The 18,697-nt window shown below is 45.7% G+C and overlaps 1 protein-coding gene across 2 annotated transcripts in view; it reads right to left on the bottom strand.

The window, feature by feature from the left end:
• Nucleotides 1-1,310: 1,310 nt before the first annotated feature.
• LOC121575029 (semaphorin-3F-like) overlaps nucleotides 1,311-18,697 on the bottom strand; it is a 107,610-nt gene continuing 90,223 nt past the window's right edge. For both annotated transcript variants that reach the window (XM_041887799.1, XM_041887797.1), the window contains 9 exons: nucleotides 12,709-12,778; nucleotides 12,417-12,561; nucleotides 11,929-12,151; nucleotides 10,404-10,492; nucleotides 8,560-8,601; nucleotides 7,643-7,800; nucleotides 6,474-6,556; nucleotides 6,083-6,216; nucleotides 1,311-2,306 (listed from right to left, as the gene is read on the bottom strand). In XM_041887799.1, the coding sequence (XP_041743733.1) occupies nucleotides 1,893-2,306; nucleotides 6,083-6,216; nucleotides 6,474-6,556; nucleotides 7,643-7,800; nucleotides 8,560-8,601; nucleotides 10,404-10,492; nucleotides 11,929-12,151; nucleotides 12,417-12,561; nucleotides 12,709-12,778 (1,358 nt within the window). In that variant the 3' untranslated portion in view covers nucleotides 1,311-1,892. The remainder of the gene's footprint in view (nucleotides 2,307-6,082; nucleotides 6,217-6,473; nucleotides 6,557-7,642; nucleotides 7,801-8,559; nucleotides 8,602-10,403; nucleotides 10,493-11,928; nucleotides 12,152-12,416; nucleotides 12,562-12,708; nucleotides 12,779-18,697) is intronic.

Genomic DNA, 18,697 nt, shown 5'->3' on the forward strand with positions numbered 1-18,697 from the left:
TATGACAGACTAATTGAGAATTTTTTTTCCAGAAAATCACATTGTAGGATTTTTAATGAATTTATTTGCAAATTATGGTGGAAAATAAGTATTTGGTCACCTACAAACAAGCAAGATTTCTGGCTCTCACAGACCTGTAACTTCTTCTTTAAGAGGCTCCTCTGTCCTCCACTCGTTACCTGTATTAATGGCACCTGTTTGAACTTGTTATCAGTATAAAAGACACCTGTCCACAACCTCAAACAGTCACACTCCAAACTCCACTATGGCCAAGACCAAAGAGCTGTCAAAGGACACCAGAAACAAAATTGTAGACCTGCACCAGGCTGGGAAGACTGAATCTGCAATAGGTAAGCAGCTTGTTTTGAAGAAATCAACTGTGGGAGCAATTATTAGGAAATGGAAGACATACAAGACCACTGATAATCTCCCTCGATCTGGGGCTCCACGTAAGATCTCACCCCGTGGGGTCAAAATGATCACAAGAACGGTGAGCAAAAATCCCAGAACCACACGGGGGGACCTAGTGAATGACCTGCAGAGAGCTGGGACCAAAGTAACAAAGCCTACCATCAGTAACACACTACGCCGCCAGGGACTCAAATCCTGCAGTGCCAGACGTGTCCCCCTGCTTAAGCCAGTACATGTCCAGGCCCGTCTGAAGTTTGCTAGAGTGCATTTGGATGATCCAGAAGAAGATTGGGAGAATGTCATATGGTCAGATGAAACCAAAATATAACTTTTTGGTAAAAACTCAACTCGTCGTGTTTGGAGGACAAAGAATGCTGAGTTGCATCCAAAGAACACCATACCTACTGTGAAGCATGGGGGTGGAAACATCATGCTTTGGGGCTGTTTTTCTGCAAAGGGACCAGGACGACTGATCCGTGTAAAGGAAAGAATGAATGGGGCCATGTATCGTGAGATTTTGAGTGAAAACCTCCTTCCATCAGCAAGGGCATTGAAGATGAAACGTGGCTGGGTCTTTCAGCATGACAATGATCCCAAACACACCGCCCGGGCAACGAAGGAGTGGCTTCGTAAGAAGCATTTCAAGGTCCTGGAGTGGCCTAGCCAGTCTCCAGATCTCAACCCCATAGAAAATCTTTGGAGGGAGTTGAAAGTCTGTGTTGCCCAGCGACAGCCCCAAAACATCACTGCTCTAGAGGAGATCTGCATGGATGAATGGGCCAAAATACCAGCAACAGTGTGTGAAAACCTTGTGAAGACTTACAGAAAACGTTTGACCTGTGTCATTGCCAACAAAGGATATATAACAAAGTATTGAGAAACTTTTGTTATTAACCAAATACTTATTTTCCACCATAAATTGCAAATAAATTCATTAAAAATCCTGCAATGTGATTTTATTCATAATATGACTATTGAATTTCTGTCAAAGCAAACAACAAGCAAGATATACTGTATCTCCATCTACCCCAACCCTCAGTTAATTTCTCTGTTTACAATGACACCTTTCAGTTCACAATGAACAGCCTTTACATGCCAGTTTACACATTCCAAACAGAGCTGTCAATGTTGAAAGATGGAAAGATTAAGAATTTTGTAATGACAGTAACAACAATAATACAATTAATAACAATAATAACAATAACATTTGCCCAAAAGGTACCTATACACAAAGAGCATTTTTCTATAAGTACAAAGAAATCCACAGAATGATACTATATACAACCTACAATAAATACTGTGTATCATATACTGTATTGTTCAAAGGGATGTGGGGTGTGTTTGTATGCCTCTTGTTTTTTACCACTTCTGTTTATTTTATTTGTGGTTTTTGATTATCTTTCACCTCGTCACTCTCTTAAATTGAGTCTTTCCCAGTTTCCATAGGGTGCGGTTGAGGTTTGGGAGAGTTAAGGGACCCCTCATGTCTCCACCTCCTCCTCCTCCTCTCCCTCGCCGTGATGTCGGCGGTTGCGTGGTTTCTTCTGCTCCTTTAGCTCTTTCGTGTCTTTGCCCTTTATGGCTCCCATCATGGAGTCACCCAGTTTCCAGTAGTCCTCACAGTACTGGTTGATTAGGCCCATCTCCGGCTGGCTCAGGATGGTCAGCAGGTCCTTGTACTGACCCGCACTGGGCGGAGACGGCCCCAGCCCCCCACCCTCCACCAGGAGGTTGTTGACGGCTCGGCCGGACAGGACCACCAGCTGCAGCTTGACCAGCGTGTGTTTGAAGTTCTTCTCTGTGGCCGTGCACTGGTACACCCCGGAGTCTGAGGGCTGGAGAGAACGCAGCAGCAGACCCTGCTCTGTCTTCAGTACCCGCCCGTCAGAGCGCATCTGAGAGAGAGAGAGAGAGAGAGAGCGTGAGAGAGAGAGTGAGAGAGAGAAAGAGAGAGAAGAGAGCGAGAGAAAGAGTGTGAGAGAGAGCGGGAGCGAGAGCGAGAGCGAGAGCGAGAGCGAGAGAGAGAGAGAGAGAGAGAGAGAGTTATGAGCTACAAGGAAGAAATAAGGCAAGATGTAATGCCAGGTTAGAAACATCAGAGGAGAGGCCAAGCTGACAGCTAATTTCCTGCTCTTGTTGGCAGCACAGCATCATCACCAACCACCAACTATACCACTATATCAGTGTTATGACTACCTGTACATTCTTCCACTAACACAATCCACATTGACCTGCAGTTAAGTAAGTGCTCTAGTGATGTTTTCCATTGTCTTTTGATGTTTCCCTGATACATATCCAAGAGTGTTATTAGCCGCTGACAGATTTTCTATCCAGAATCAGATGTGCTGAGCAACAGCCCTGCCAACTGAGCCATGCCAATGGGGATAGGCAGAATCCAACAGAAAAGCCAATGAAACATAAGTTACACTATAAAGTTTAACAATCGCCTCAGGGTGAGAAACTATGAGCGGGTCTTATGTTGTTTTATGTATGGGCCCATCCTTTTGGTACTGGGACAGTTTGGGCTTTACCACTTCAGGTTGAAAACAGTCACTAGCCCATTTAAGCTTAATATCCTTGTCATCTATCGCCCTCCAGGTTCCCTTGGAGAGTTCATCAATGAGCTTGACGCCTTGATAAGCTCCTTTCCTGAGGATGGCTCACACCTCACAGTTCTGGGGGATTTCAACCTCCCTACGTCTACATTTGACTCATTTCTCTCTGCCTCCTTCTTTCCACTCCTCTCCTCTTTTGACCTCACCTTCTCACCGCCCCCCCCCTACTCACAAGGCAGGCAATACGCTTGACCTCATCTTTACTAGATGCTGTTCTTCTACTAATCTCACTGCAACTCCCCTCCAAGTGTCCGACCACTACTTTGTATCCTTTTCTCTCTCCCTCTCCTCCAACACTACTCACTCTGCCCCTACACAGATGGTAATGCGCCGTCGCAAGCTTCGCTCTCTCTCTCCCGCTACTCTCTCCTCTTCCATCCTATCATCTCTTCCCTCTGCTCAATCCTTCTCCCTCCAATCTCCTGATTCTGCCTCCTCAACCCTCCTCTCCTCCCTTTCTGCATCCTTTGACTCTCTATGTCCCCTATCCTCCTGGCGGCTCGGTCCTCCCCCTCCAGCTCCGTGGCTTGATGACTCATTGCGAGCTCACAGAACAGAGCTCCGGGCAGCTGAGCGGAAATGGAAGAAAACTAGACTCCCTGCAGACCTGCCATCTTTTCCTCCCTCCTCTCTACATTTTCTTCATCTGTTTCTGCTGCTAAGGCCACTTTCTACCACTCTAAATTCCAAGCATCCGCCTCTAACCCCAGGAAGCTCTTTGCCACATTCTCCTCCCTGCTGAATCCCCTCCCTCTCTGTGGATGACTTCGTCAACCATTTTGAAAAGAAGGTTGAAGACATCCGATCCTCGTTTGTTAAGTCAAATGACACTGCTGGTCCTGCTCACACTGCCCTACCCTATGCTTTGACTTCTTTCTCCCCTCTCTCTCCAGATAAAATCTTGCGACTTGTGACGGCAGGCCGCCCAACAACCTGCCCGCTTGACCCTATTCCCTCCTCTCTTCTCCAGACCATCTCCGGTGACCTTCTCCCTTACCTCACCTCGCTGATCAACTCATCCTTGACCGCTGGCTATGTCCCTTCCGTCTTCAAGAGAGCGAGAGTTGCACCCCCTTCTCAAAAAACCAACACTCGATCCCTCTGATGTCAACAACTACAGACCAGTATCCCTTCTTTCTTTTCTCTCCAAAACTATTGAGCGTGCCGTCTTTAGCCAACTCTCTTGCTATCTCTCTCAGAATGACCTTCTTGATCCAAACCAGTCAGGTTTCAAGACTGGTCATTCAACTGAGACTGCTCTTCTCTGTGTCACAGAGGCTCTCCGCACTGCTAAAGCTAACTCTCTCTCCTCTGCTCTTGTCCTTCTAGACCTGTCTGCTGCCTTTGATACTGTGAACCATCAGATCCTCCTCTCCACCCTCTCCGAGCTGGGCATCTCCGGCGCGGCTCACTCTTGCGTCCTACCTGACCGGTCGCTCCTACCAAGTGGCGTGGCGAGAAGCTGTCTCCGCACCACGTGCTCTCACCACTGGTGTCCCCCAGGGCTCAGTTCTAGGCCCTCTCCTATTCTCGCTATACACCAAGTCACTTGGCTCTGTCATATCCTCACATGGCCTCTCCTATCATTGCTACGCTGACGACACACAACTAATCTTCTCCTTTCCCCCCTTCTGATAACCAGGTGGCGAATCGCATCTCTGCATGTCTGGCAGACATATCAGTATGGATGACGGATCACCACCTCAAGCTGAACCTCGGCAAGACGGAGCTGCTCTTCCTCCCGGGGAAGGACTGCCCGTTCCATGATCTCGCCATCACGGTTGACAACTCCGTTGTGTCCTCCTCCCAGAGTGTGAAGAGCCTTGGCGTGACCCTGGACAACACCATGTCGTTCTCCGCTAACATCAAGGCGGTGACCCGATCCTGCAGGTTCATGCTCTACAACATTCGGAGAGTACGACCCTGCCTTACACAGGAAGCGGCACAGGTCCTAATCCAGGCACTTGTCATCGCCCGTCTGGATTACTGCAACTCGCTGTTGGCTGGGCTCCCTGCCTGTGCCATTAAACCCCTACAACTCATCCAGAATGCCGCAGCCCGTCTGGTGTTCAACCTTCCCAAGTTCTCTCACGTCACCCCGCTCCTCCGCACACTCCACTGGCTTCCAGTTGAAGCTCGCATCTGCTACAAGACCATGGTGCTTGCCTACGGAGCTGTGAGGGGAACGGCACCTCCGTACCTTCAGGCTCTGATCAGTCCCTACACCCAAACGAGGGCACTGCGTTCATCCACCTCTGGCCTGCTGGCTCCCCTATCTCTGCGGAAGCATAGTTCCCGCTCAGCCCAGTCAAAACTGTTCGCTGCTCTGGCACCCCAATGGTGGAACAAGCTCCCTCACGACGCCAGGACAGCGGAGTCACTCACCACCTTCCGGAGACATTTGAAACCCCACCTCTTTAAGGAATACCTGGGATAGGATAAAGTAATCCTTCTACCCCCCCCTTTACTCCAACCCCCCCCCAAAAACAAAAAAAAAACACAAAACAACAACAATATTGTAAAGTGGTTATCCCACTGGCTATAAGGTGAATGCACCTATTTGTAAGTCGCTCTGGATAAGAGCGTCTGCTAAATGACGTAAATGTAAATGTAAATGAAAACCAACCACCTGGTTATCATATCTGGATGGATGTTATCTCTTTATCACAGTAATACATCAATAGACTGACAACAGTAATACATCAAAAGACGGACAACAGTAATACATCAATAGACTGACAACAGTAATACATCAATAGACTGACAACAGTAATACATCAATAGACCGACAACGTCAGCTTTCAGATTAAACATACAGCAGCCTGACAAAGTGCTGTCAAGAGAGGGGAACATCATGTCATTCTTGAGAGATTTACTCCTAAACCTATAAACTCCCTGTCAGAGAGGTGATGTATGGTTCGAGTTACCTTAGTTCATGGTATCCCTTAATATGTCTGAGTATACAGTTCAATTGGGCAGAGAGTATAGATCTCAACAGTGTTTTGGGAAGAAAACTAGTTTGAGTGATATTGTGTGCGTCATAGATGGCTGCTTACCTCTTTCCGGCGGTCACTGTTGTCCCTCTGCAGGTGCCACTTGATGGCTGCGTGGGGAGAACGGGCCTGGCACTCCAGGAAGGTGCTGCTGCCCTCCACCCCATACTGCACCATCTCCAGGGTGTTCTTATTAGCTGAGAGAGAAAGACACCATGGCAACCATAGATTCAGTATCATGTCCCACAAAGACCAAAAATCCAAAAGAGCAATGTTTTATTTTATATCTATTTGATGAAAATGCTGGTGCGTGATGGCATAAATTAAGTCAGTCCTCTCAAAATGAATGAGATGGATTCACCGCCATTGAAAATTTACATTTTTACATTTTAGTCATTTAGCAGACAAATCTCTAACCCATCCACCCACTGGTACTGGCACATACTGGTCTTACCATTGGAGTTGAAGCCCCTGCACTGCCGGATGGGGTTCCCGTACTTGACGTCCTGCCTCCGGCTGCGTCTAAAGGGGTCAGACCAGTATTCCCGAATAAAAGAAGAGAATAAATTACCAAGCAAATGCAAAGCCATTCAACATTCCATAGAGCCAGACAACAATCCATATAGCCATAAAACATTGCAGATAATCATTCAACAACCTATAGAGCCATTCAACAACCTATTAACTGGCTCTATAGATTGTTGAATGGCTCTATAGGTTGTTGAATGGCTCATATACATCAACCATCCAATCTATAGAAGAAATTCAACAATTCACATAACCATTCAACAATCTATAGAGCCATTCAACCATAGAATTAGGAATTCGTAATTTAATAGGATCTCTACACATTCCATGAAGCTATTCAACAACCTATAGAGCCAGTCAACAATCTATAGAGCCAGTCAACAATCTATAGAGCCAGTCAACAACCCATAGAGCCAGTCAACAATATAAATCAAATAAAATCACATTTTATTTGTCACATACACGTGTTTAGCAGATGTTATATGCGGGTGTAGCGAAATGCTTGTGCATCTATAGAGCCATTCAACAATCTATAGAGCCATTCAACCATAGAATTAGGAATTCGTAATTTAATAGGATCTCTACACATTCAACAATCTATAGAGCAAGTCAACAATCCACGAAGCCATTCAACAACCTATAGAGCCAGTCAACAATCTATAGAGCCATTCAACAATCTATAGAGCCATTCAACAATCTATAGAGCCATTCAACACTCTATAGAGCCAGTCAACACTCTATAGAGCCATTCAACAATCTATAGAGCCATTCAACAACCTATAGAGCCATTCAACAATCTATAGAGCCATTCAACAACCTATAGAGCCATTCAACAATCTATAGAGCCAGTCAGAAATCTATAGAGCAATTCAACAACCTATAGAGCCATTCAACAATCTATAGAGCCAGTCAACAATCTATAGAGCCATTCAACAATCTATAGAGCCATTCAACAATCTATAGAGCCAGTCAGCAATATATAGAGCCATTCAACACTCTATAGAGCCTTTCACCAATCTATAGAGCCATTCAACAATCTATAGAGCCATTCAACAATCTATAGAGCCATTCTGAGCAGCTCATGCTGATGCTCACCTCTTCTGCGAGGCAGAGTAGCGGGAGCAGGACTTTCCGTCCCAGGCGCAGTAGGGGTCCCGGGCCAGGCAGCAATCAGCACATGCCTCCCCGTACACGTCACAGCGGTGGAGGGCCAGGTGGGTAACACCAAGCTCAGAAGACACGTAGAGCTGTTGCTGTGAGAAGAGGAAGCCAAGGAGGATGTTAGATCACAGCTGGATAAGTATCAGTGAACAGAGGATGCTGAGTGGCTTCCATGAAGGCTCAAATTTTTTTCAGTGCAGAGATTTACAGGGGTCAAGAGTCCATCAAAGTCATAACAATGTCATGTGATAATATAATTTGCTCATTGGAAGAGTTGTAAACACATTGGGAGAGCTCATCCTTACTCTATAAATAAGATTTCCATTGTTCTAAGACAACCTTCAGATTTTACGATCAGCTGTTGTAAAATTGCAACCCTTTTTAAGAATGATGTCATGTATCCATGGCCAACTATTTTAATCACAGTGAAAGACTAAACTAAAGTTTAATGCATTTTCCATATTTCTCTTTCATTGTATAAACCAGACTGCAGGCCTTCTATACATTATGAAGACTGCAGGCCTTCTATACATTATGAAGGGACACATTAGTTCCACAGTTGTATAATAATAATAATAATAATATGCCATTTAGCAGACGCTTTTATCCAAAGCGACTTACAGTCATGCGTGCATACATTCTTTTTTGTATATGGGTGGTCCCGGGGATCGAACCCACTACCTTGGCGTTACAAGCGCCATGCTCTACCAGCTGAGCTACAGAGGACCACATATACATGTAGCTCATGGCATTCCTACATAATTTCCCTTCATTTAATTCCCTTTCTAGGCTCTTTATCCCAGGAAAGATATATTGGTCTATTAGGTAAGGTTTTATAAAGACATGCTTACCCTTTTGGACGAGATCTTCATTGTTATAATGGGAGTAGGAACCTGGAATGTGAAGACAATGCATTGATGATTCTTATAAAGTCATTAATAATATACATTGGTATAAGCAGAGAGAGAGAGAGAGAGAGAGAGAGAGGAAGAGGGCGAGAGAGAGAGAGAGAGAACAAGAGAGAGAGAGAGCGAGACAGAGAGAGAGGAGAAAGAGAGAGAGAGAGAGAGAGAGAGAGAGAGAGAGAGAGAGAGAGAGAGAGAGACAGAGAGAGAGAGAGACAGAGAGACAGAGAGACATAGAGAGAGAGACAGAGAGAGACAGAGAAAGACAGAGAGAGAGACAGAGAGACCGAGAGAGAGACAGAGAGAGACAGAGTGACAGGGAGAGATAGAGAGAGAGACAGAGAGAGACAGAGTGACAGGGAGAGACAGAGAGAGAGAGAGAGAGTGACAGAGCGTGACAGAGAGAGACAGAGAGAGACAGAGAGAGACAGAGAGAGACAGAGAGAGACAGAGAGAGACAGAGTGACAGAGAGAGAGAGAGAGAAAGACAGAGAGAGAGAGAGAGACATAGAGAGACAGAGAGAGACATAGAAAGAGACATAGAGAAAGCCAGAGAGAGACAGATAGAGGCATAGAGAAAGAGACAGAGAAGGAGAGAGACAGAGAAAGAGAGAGACAGAGAGAGAGAAAGAGAGAGACAGAGAGAGACAGCGAGAGATACATAGAGAAAGAGAGCGACATTGAGAAAGAGAGAGACAGAGAGAGAGACATAGAGAAAGAGAGAGAAAGAGAGAGAGAGAGAGAGAGAGAGAGAGAGAGAGAGAGAGAGAGAGAGAGAGAGAGAGAGAGAGACAGAGAGACAGAGAGACATAGAGAGAGAGACAGAGAGAGACAGAGAAAGACAGAGAGAGAGACAGAGAGACCGAGAGAGAGACAGAGAGAGACATAGAGTGACAGGGAGAGATAGAGAGAGAGACAGAGAGAGACAGAGTGACAGGGAGAGACAGAGAGAGAGAGAGAGAGTGACAGAGCGTGACAGAGAGAGACAGAGAGAGACAGAGAGAGACAGAGAGAGACAGAGTGACAGAGAGAGAGAGAGAGAGAGAAAGAGAGAGAGAGAGAGAGAGACATAGAGAGACAGATAGAGGCATAGAGAAAGAGACAGAGAAGGAGAGAGACAGAGAAAGAGAGAGACAGAGAGAGAGAAAGAGAGAGACAGAGAGAGACAGCGAGAGATACATAGAGAAAGAGAGCGACATTGAGAAAGAGAGAGACAGAGAGAGAGACATAGAGAAAGAGAGAGAAAGAGAGAGAGAGACAGAGAGAGAGAGAGAGACAGAGAGAGAGAGAGAGAGACAGAGAGAGAGAGAGAGACAGCGAGAGATACATAGAGAAAGAGAGCGACATAGAGAAAGAGAGAGACAGAGAGAGACATAGAGAAAGAGAGAGAAAGAGACATAGAGAGAGAGAGACATAGAGAGAGAGACATAGAGAAAGAGAGAGACAGCGAGAGAGACAGAGAGAGAGAGAGACAGAGAGAGAGACATAGAGAGAGAGAGACAGAGAGAGAGAGAGACAGAGAGAGGGACATAGAGAAAGAGAGCGAGAGAAAGACAGAGAGAGACATAGAGAAAGAGACAGAGAGATAGACATAGAGAGAGAGACATAGAGAGAGAGAGACATAGAGAGAGAGAGAGAGAGAGAGAGAGACAGAGAGAGAGAGAGAAAGACATAGAGAGAGAGAGACATAGAGAGAGACAGAGACAGAGAGAGAGAGACATATAGAAAGAGAGAGACAGAGAGAATGAGAGAGAGAGGATAGAACAATACTAAAGACAGTGAGTGCTCACCTTGAACACCTCTACCTCCTCCAGGACCAGTTCTTCAGTCTGCAGGTCGTCTCTGGGCAGAACAATCACCTTCTGAACCGTTCCCCTGTCTGTGGCCCAGGGAAACACCTGAGAGTTAATACTACTACACACACCTGTTGTACCCTAACCTTGTCCCCAGGCTCTTGCGCATAAAAGCCTGGTACAGCAATGATTCAACGTTGGCCTTAGTGGGAGTGACCATAGAATTCTATGGGCGTGACCTTACTGAGTATTTGTCATCATTTCATTTTAGCGAATCACACGACAACGAGGCGTGACTCAGTGCTTGTGTTGCGCTAGAGTACGCAGGAGGTTTAAGGGGAAGGTGATGTGGGCGATGATTGGTTGGTAGATTAAGCCGATTAAGCCAATGCCTATGTGGCGGGAGTTTCGGCCGGTCTTTCTTTACTGGCTAAAGAAGGCCAAGTTTGACACATTGCTCCATCAGACTCTTCGCACATTTGGGCGGAAGTGTCTGGGAACGAGATTAGTTATAACCCGACACTACCCTGCCTTGCTGCCTGTTAATCAAACTGCCCTCACTACATTCCTCTGCTAATGTAAAGGTTAATCCTCACTCCTCATTCCATCAGACTTTACACTACACTACAGTACGCTTCACCTCTTTCAGACAGATCTCTCTGTGTTCACCTTTGTCCTTCCCTATATGAACATCATCCCTTTCACCTGCTTAGTACTGCATGTCAACTGTCATAACATTCTCCTCCTCTTCCTCCCTGTGACCCGTTCTCTAGGAGCCCAGAGGTAAGTATTTCCCCAGCCAGCCCAGCTGCGCCCTAACAGAATGGCATGTTTGATTACTGTACCGAGGCATTCCTGAGTGCAGGACACCTGAGATTCATTATGACTGTCTCAATGCAGCGGTGAATGCGTGCTCCTGACAGCGGCTCAAAGGACAGACATTCCACTGACTCTGGGCATAGTGGAGCACGGTGTGCTCGTATAAAAACCCATTAGTCTCCCAGAGACGCAGAGCAGAACAAAGACACACACAAAATGGATAATGTGCTGCATGTATGGGCTGTGTGCACTAGGGGAGTGATGTCACTTCAGCTTTTAAAAGTTCAAAGAAAGGAGACAAACAGAAAAAACTCTACCGCTGTACCGTACCGGTGGTGAGATTAGTGTGATGGATTTCCTTACTGTAACCCCGCCCCTCCTTTCCCTCTCCTCTCAACCCCTCCCCCTGCCCTGCAGGTAGAAAACCCAAAAGCTTTAACTTCAAGTGAATGATGCAAAGAATGACCCTCTTTATTGGTGAAACATCCATCTTGACAAAAAGGGGTCAGAAGCTTTGCTGCTGGTGTTAAATGATAGCGAGAAAGACACCAGGTCAATCTGACGGGACTGCTTTGGGATTATTTACACGTTTTCTCCTTTGTTTTACTTTCAGAAGGAAATCTGTTGAGCATCTTTGGACATTGTACAAAGAGTTAGGTAGGCCTACTATATTTCACATGAATATAGACTAGTGAGGACTCACCAGTTCCCAGGAACAGCACTTCATAGTTCCCGTCTGCGGCGGCCACCTGGTCCACAGTGATGGTGGTGAACTCGTACTCCACGTTGGTCCGGACCACCAGGGGGCGCTTGTGTATTGGGTACACAGCGTTGTACATGTTGGGGTGGTTCCGCATGAAGTTGATCACCTCGTCTGGGTAGTCTTTGGTGGACTTCATGTTGGGGGTGAACGTACCACCGGGGCACTGTGGTTGAAAATGAAACTAGCATTAAAACATTTGCCTCTTACCACAGAAACAACAACAACCACTTAAATTACTACTAGGGAGATTACAGCAACAAAATGGGAGATTTTAGGACTCTTATAGCAGGAGGACCCTATGGGTAGGTGTGGAGGCTGATGTTTGTGTCCTGCTTGAAAGACAAATGGTTTCTATTTGAGGTCTAAGTGTCTTTTATGCCAGTTTGGTATGGTATCAACACTCAGGGTCATGGGAGGGTGAGGCTCACCGTCCCAGGCCGAGGGTAGGGGATCTTCCCAGTGTAGGCCACCCACTGGTAGTTGGGCCCCTCCTTGTGGGCGAAGGGTCCATTGAAGACCTGGCGGATGTCAGCCATGGAGTAGACACACACTGCAGAGCCCTTGAACACTGAGCTGTATGGAGAGGGATGACAGACAGCTCATTGGGTTAAGAACTGAAATAAACCAAAAAGGGACATAATATGACAATGAAAGTATATTTCAATAATTATTGTTAATATTTTCTAATAAAAGTATCTTAGCACAAGTTTGGCCACTCACCCCGAGACAGAGAAGACTCCGTAGATAACAGGATTCTTGGTATCCTGGGTCGGCTGTATGTAAACGTCTCCTGAAAGACAGATACACAGAGATAATCAAGTCAGTGCAAAGAGGACAGACTAAAGAAACATCACATTCCACAGCACACTCCTCATCACCGCTAATATTTACAAAGCTCCAGTCACTCCATCAAAAGTTATTCAGTGAAACACCCTTTTCCTTTCACAAAACCTGAACTCCCATCAGAACAGGCAGAACAGCTCTGCTCTTAGGGATCCAAAGGTGTCAAACAGGATGCACAAATACACATGTCTCTCCTCTCCTCTTTTAAACTGCAGGTCAGAGGCATGTCAAGCTTTGTGTTGCTTAAAGAGGTTGTGTGACCAGACCACAGTCATGCAGTGGCTTGATGGAATGGGAGATAAACCAGCCTAGCAGTGAGGATGGGGTCAAACCAAAGATGAAAGGAGGAGAATATGTGGCTAGCCTCCTCCTCCAGGATTGTACTACTGAATTCCAGCATCCTGCTGATGGAAATAGGAGGTGTAAGCCCATGGCACACCTCTACAGAGCAATAGGAAACGAACTGAGAGACATCTCCACAGGAAGGACTAGTAGGCCAAGGTGAAGGATGCAGTACTGTCTGTACATACACAATATGATAAAACACACAAAGAAAAGACGAAGAGCTTCAGAGACCACACCTTTGGACAGTAACCATTCTATCTATGAGCGGATATTCCCAACTGAACCCAGAGGGTCATGAAACTCACCATTGATCATCTATGTATACAGAACAATTAATCAAAAAGACCAAACTGGGGCACCATGTAAAGATATACAGCTATGGAAATGCAATGAAACCCACACAGTTGCCTGAGGTGTCTAGGCTTGAGTGAGAACATGATTGCTGTCTGTAGCTCAGCTGGTAGAGCACGGCGCTTGTAACGCCAAGGTAGTGGGTTCGATCCCCGGGACCACCCATACACAAAAATGTATGCACGCATGACTGTAAGTCGCTTTGGATAAAAGCGTCTGCTAAATGGCATATTAATATTATTATTATTACCTGAGAGTTTTCTCCAGAACTGAAGGGGGGTCTTGGTTCTAAGCCCTAGAGGAAGACGGAATCATACCTCACATACCTCTGGGGGTCCCAGAGAGAACTCTACCTAAGATTTGGGCATTTTGTTTCTGGTTGGAGCCCAGGTGGCCACAGAAGGATACCTACTTTAGATGGGATTGTCCTGCGGCGCTGGATGGTGTGTAAAGGTGAAGAGACATACAGTGGGGAAAAAAATGATTTAGTCAGCCACCAATTGTGCAAGTTCTCCCACTTAAAAAGATGAGAGAGGCCTGTAATTTTCATCATAGGTACACGTCAACTATGACAGACAAATTGAGAAAAAAAATCCAGAAAATCACATTGTAGGATTTTTTATGAATTTATTTGCAAATTATGGTGGAAAATAAGTATTTGGTCACCTACAAACAAGCAAGATTTCTGGCTCTCACAGACCTGTAACTTCTTCTTTAAGAGGCTCCTCTGTCCTCCACTCGTTACCCGTATTAATGGCACCTGTTTGAACTTGTTATCAGTATAAAAGACACCTGTCCACAACCTCAAACAGTCACACTCCAAACTCCACTATGGCCATGACCAAAGAGCTGTCAAAGGACACCAGAAACAAAATTGTAGACCTGCACCAGGCTGGGAAGACTGAATCTGCAATAGGTAAGCAGATTGTTTTGAAGAAATCAACTGTGGGAGCAATTATTAGGAAATGGAAGACATAAAAGACCACTGATAATCTCCCTCGATCTGGGGCTCCACACAAGATCTCACCCCGTGGGGTCAAAATGATCACAAGAACGGTGAGCAAAAATCCCAGAACCACACGGGGGGACCTAGTGAATGACCTGCAGAGAGCTGGGACCAAAGTAACAAAGCCTACCATCAGTAACACACTACGCCGCCAGGGACTCAAATCCTGCAGTGCCAGACGTGTCCCCCTGCTTAAGCCAGTACATGTCCAGGCCCGTCTGAAGTTTGCTACAGTGCATTTGGATGATCCAGAAGAGGATTGGGAGAATGTCATATGGTCAGATGAAACCAAAATATAACTTTTTGGTAAAAACTCAACTCGCCGTGTTTGGAGGACAAATAATGCTGAGTTGCATCCAAAGAACACCATACCTACTGTGAAGCATGGGGGTGGAAACATCATGCTTTGGGGCTGTTTTTCTGCAAAGGAACCAGGACGACTGATCCGTGTAAAGGAAAGAATGAATGGGGCCATGTATCGTGAGATTTTGAGTGAAAACCTCCTTCCATCAGCAAGGGCATTGAAGATGAAACATGGCTGGGTCTTTCAGCATGACAATGATCCCAAACACACCGCCCGGGCAACGAAGGAGTGGCTTTGTAAGAAGCATTTCAAGGTCCTGGAGTGGCCTAGCCAGTCTCCAGATCTCAACCCCATAGAAAATCTTTGGAGGGAGTTGAAAGTCCGTGTTGCCCAGCGACAGCCCCAAAACATCACTGCTCTAGAGGAGATCTGCATGGAGGAATGGGCCAAAATACCAGCAACAGTGTGTGAAAACCTTGTGAAGACTTACAGAAAACGTTTGACCTGTGTCATTGCCAACAAAGGGTATATAACAAAGTATTGAGAAACTTTTGTCATTAACCAAATACTTATTTTCCACCATAATTTGCAAATAAATTCATAAAGAATCCTACAATGTGATTTTCTGGATTTTTTTCCCTCATTTTGTCTGTCATAGTTGACGTGTACCTATGATGAAAATTACAGGCCTTTCTCATCTTTTTAAGTGGGAGAACTTGCACAATTGGTGGCTGACTAAATACTTTTTTCCCCCACTGTAAATACAGGAGACCTAGATCTGACAATAGTGATGGTCTCTCCCCGTTGGCATGCTCTCTGACTGGCCCACATTCTCCTCTCAGGAGGCCCATCCACCTCACAGAACAGATCTCAAGAGTAAGTGGCCAGCCTGCTTGTGTGTAGTAGGGGAATGGCCATTGGCCAGAGGATGAAGACACTTCATGTCTACACATACGACCCTGTCAAGAGCTTGTGAGAACTCTACAACTTTAATTGAAAGCATTATATGGCATTCAATGGACACTGATCTGACGTATAATACATTCTACAAGTCTTATAGTAAAAAATTATTCCTTTTGCGTAGACTGGGCACATTCATATTCACTAGTATTAGCAATTGGACATACTTAAAACAATAGTTGTCCGGTTGGCATAGTTCTAACTGTACAGTGAGGGAAAAAAGTATTTGATCCCCTGCTAATTTTGTACGTTTGCCCACGGACAAAGAAATGATCAGTCTATAATTTTAATGGTAGGTTTATTTCAACAGTGAGAGACAGAATAACAACAACAAAATCCAGAAAAACGCATGTCAAAAATGTTATAAATTGATTTGCATTTTAATGAGGGAAATAAGTATTTGACCCCTCTGCTAAACATGACTTAGTACTTGGTGGCAAAACCCTTGTTGGTAATCACAGAGGTCAGATGTTTCTTGTAGATGGCCACCAGGTTCGCACACATCTCATGAGGGATTTTGTCCCACTCCTCTTTGCAGATCTTCTCCAAGTCATTAAGGTTTCGAGCCTGACGTTTGGCAACTCGAACCTTCAGCTCCCTCCACAGATTTTCTATGGGATTAAGTTCTGGAGACTGGCTAGGCCACTCCAGGACCTTAATGTGCTTCTTCTTGAGCCACTCATTTGTTGCCTTGGCCGTGTGTTTTGGGTCATTGTCATGCTGGAATACCCATCCACAACCCATTTTCAATGCCCTGGCTGAGGGAAGGAGGTTCTCACCCAAGATTTGACGGTACATGGCCCCGTCCATCGTCCCTTTGATGCGGTGAAGTTGTCCTGTCCCCTTAGCAGAAAAACACCCCCAAAGCATAATGTTTCCACCTCCATGTTTGACGGTGGGGATGTTGTTCTTGGGGTCATAGGCAGCATTCCTCCTCCAAACATGGCGAGTTGAGTCGATGCCAAAGAGCTCTATTTTGGTCTCATCTGACCACAACACTCACCCAGTTCTCCTCTGAATCATTCAGATGTTCATTGGCAAACTTCAGACGGCACTGTATGTGTGCTTTCTTGAGCAGGGGGACCTTGCGGGCGCTGCAGGATTTCAGTCCTTCACGGTGTAGTGTATTACCAATTGTTTTCTTGGTGACTATGGTCCCAGCTGCCTTGAGATCATTGACAAGATCCTCCCGTGTAGTTCTGGGCTGATTCCTCACTGTTCTCATGATCATTGCAACTCCACGAGGTGAGATCTTGCATGGAACCCGAGGCCGAGGGAGATTGACAGTTATTTTGTGTTTCTTCCATTTGCGAATAATCGCACCAACTGTTGTCACCTTCTCACCAAGCTGCTTGGCGATGGTCTTGTAGCCCATTCCAGCCTTGTGTAGGTCTACAATCTTGTCTAACATCCTTGGAGAGCTCTTTGGTCTTGGCCATGGTGGAGAGTTTGGAATCTGATTGATTGTTTGCTTCTGTGGACAGGTGTCTTTTATACAGGTAACAAGCTGAGATTAGGAGCACTCCCTTTAAGAGTGAGCTCCTAATCTCAGCTCGTTACCTGTATAAAAGACACCTGGGAACCAGACATCTTTCTGATTGAGAGGGGGTCAAGTACTTATTTCCCTCATTAAAATGCAAATCAATTTATAACATTTTTGACATGCGTTTTTCTGGATTTGTTTGTTGTTATTCTGTCTCTCACTGTTCAAATAAACCTACCATAAAAAGTATAGACTGATAATTTCTTTGTCAGTGGGCAAACGTACAAAATCAGCAAGGGATCAAATACTTTTTTCCCTCACTGTATGTACGCAACAGAATGACAGTAGAGGTGAGCAGGCCCGGTGAGTCCAGTTGTATGTGTATGCTCTTGAGTGTCACTCAAGGCTTTCTAAGGGGAGAATCTGAGGTCATGATTTAATTCCCATAGCAGAGGATAAGGAGAGGGACTGAAACAGAGCATATGGTCCTTTTTCCTCCTCAACCACCTTTTCTCTCCAGACACACACATGCATACACGTACGTATGCACAGACACACACACACACACGCACGCACGCACGCACACACACACACACACACACCCTCCTCCAGAGACCACAGCTGCTCAAAGCAGAGCAGTGGAACGGTCATGGGTTACTACAGACACAGAGAGAAGGGCTGTCAGGGTTGTCATGCAACAGATGAGCCCCACCAAGACACACAGCTGTTCCAGTACAGAAAGGGATGAATCAGATACACTACACCGCAGTCACAAACAGACAGAGAACAGGAGCTATCATTAGCTCAATACATGTACAGCAGTCGGTTCCCCCTAAAAATATAATTATTATAAAGGGAAAAAGCTACTTGATTGGAAATATAAATATTCTGACAAGGTAGAGAAGAGTTGTACACTACATGGCCAAAAGTATGTGGGCACCTTCTCATCGAACATCTCATTCCAAAATCATGGGCATTAATATGGAGTTGGTCCCCCCTTTGCTGCGATAACAGCCTCCACTCTTTTGGGAAGGCTTTCCACTAGATGTTGGAACATTACTGCGGGGACTTGCTTCCATTCAGCCACAAGAGCATTAGTGAGGTCAGGCACTGATGTTGGGCGATTAGGCCTGGCTTGCAGGCGGCGTTCCAATTCATCCCAAAGGTGTTCGATGGGGTCGAGGTCAGGGCTCTGTGTAGGCCGATCTCGACAAACCATTTCTGTATGGACCTCGCTTTGTTCACGAGGGCATTGTCATGCTGAAACAGGAAAGGGCCTTCCCCAAACTGTTGCCACAAAGTTGTAAGCACAGAATCGTCTAGAATGTCATTGTATGCTGTAGCATTAAGATATCCCTTCACTGGAACTAAGGGGCCTAGCCAGAACCATGAAAAACAGCCCCAGACCATTATTATT

Source organism: Coregonus clupeaformis, chromosome 10, assembly GCF_020615455.1.
Source record: "Coregonus clupeaformis isolate EN_2021a chromosome 10, ASM2061545v1, whole genome shotgun sequence".
Classification (NCBI taxonomy): domain Eukaryota; kingdom Metazoa; phylum Chordata; class Actinopteri; order Salmoniformes; family Salmonidae; genus Coregonus; species Coregonus clupeaformis.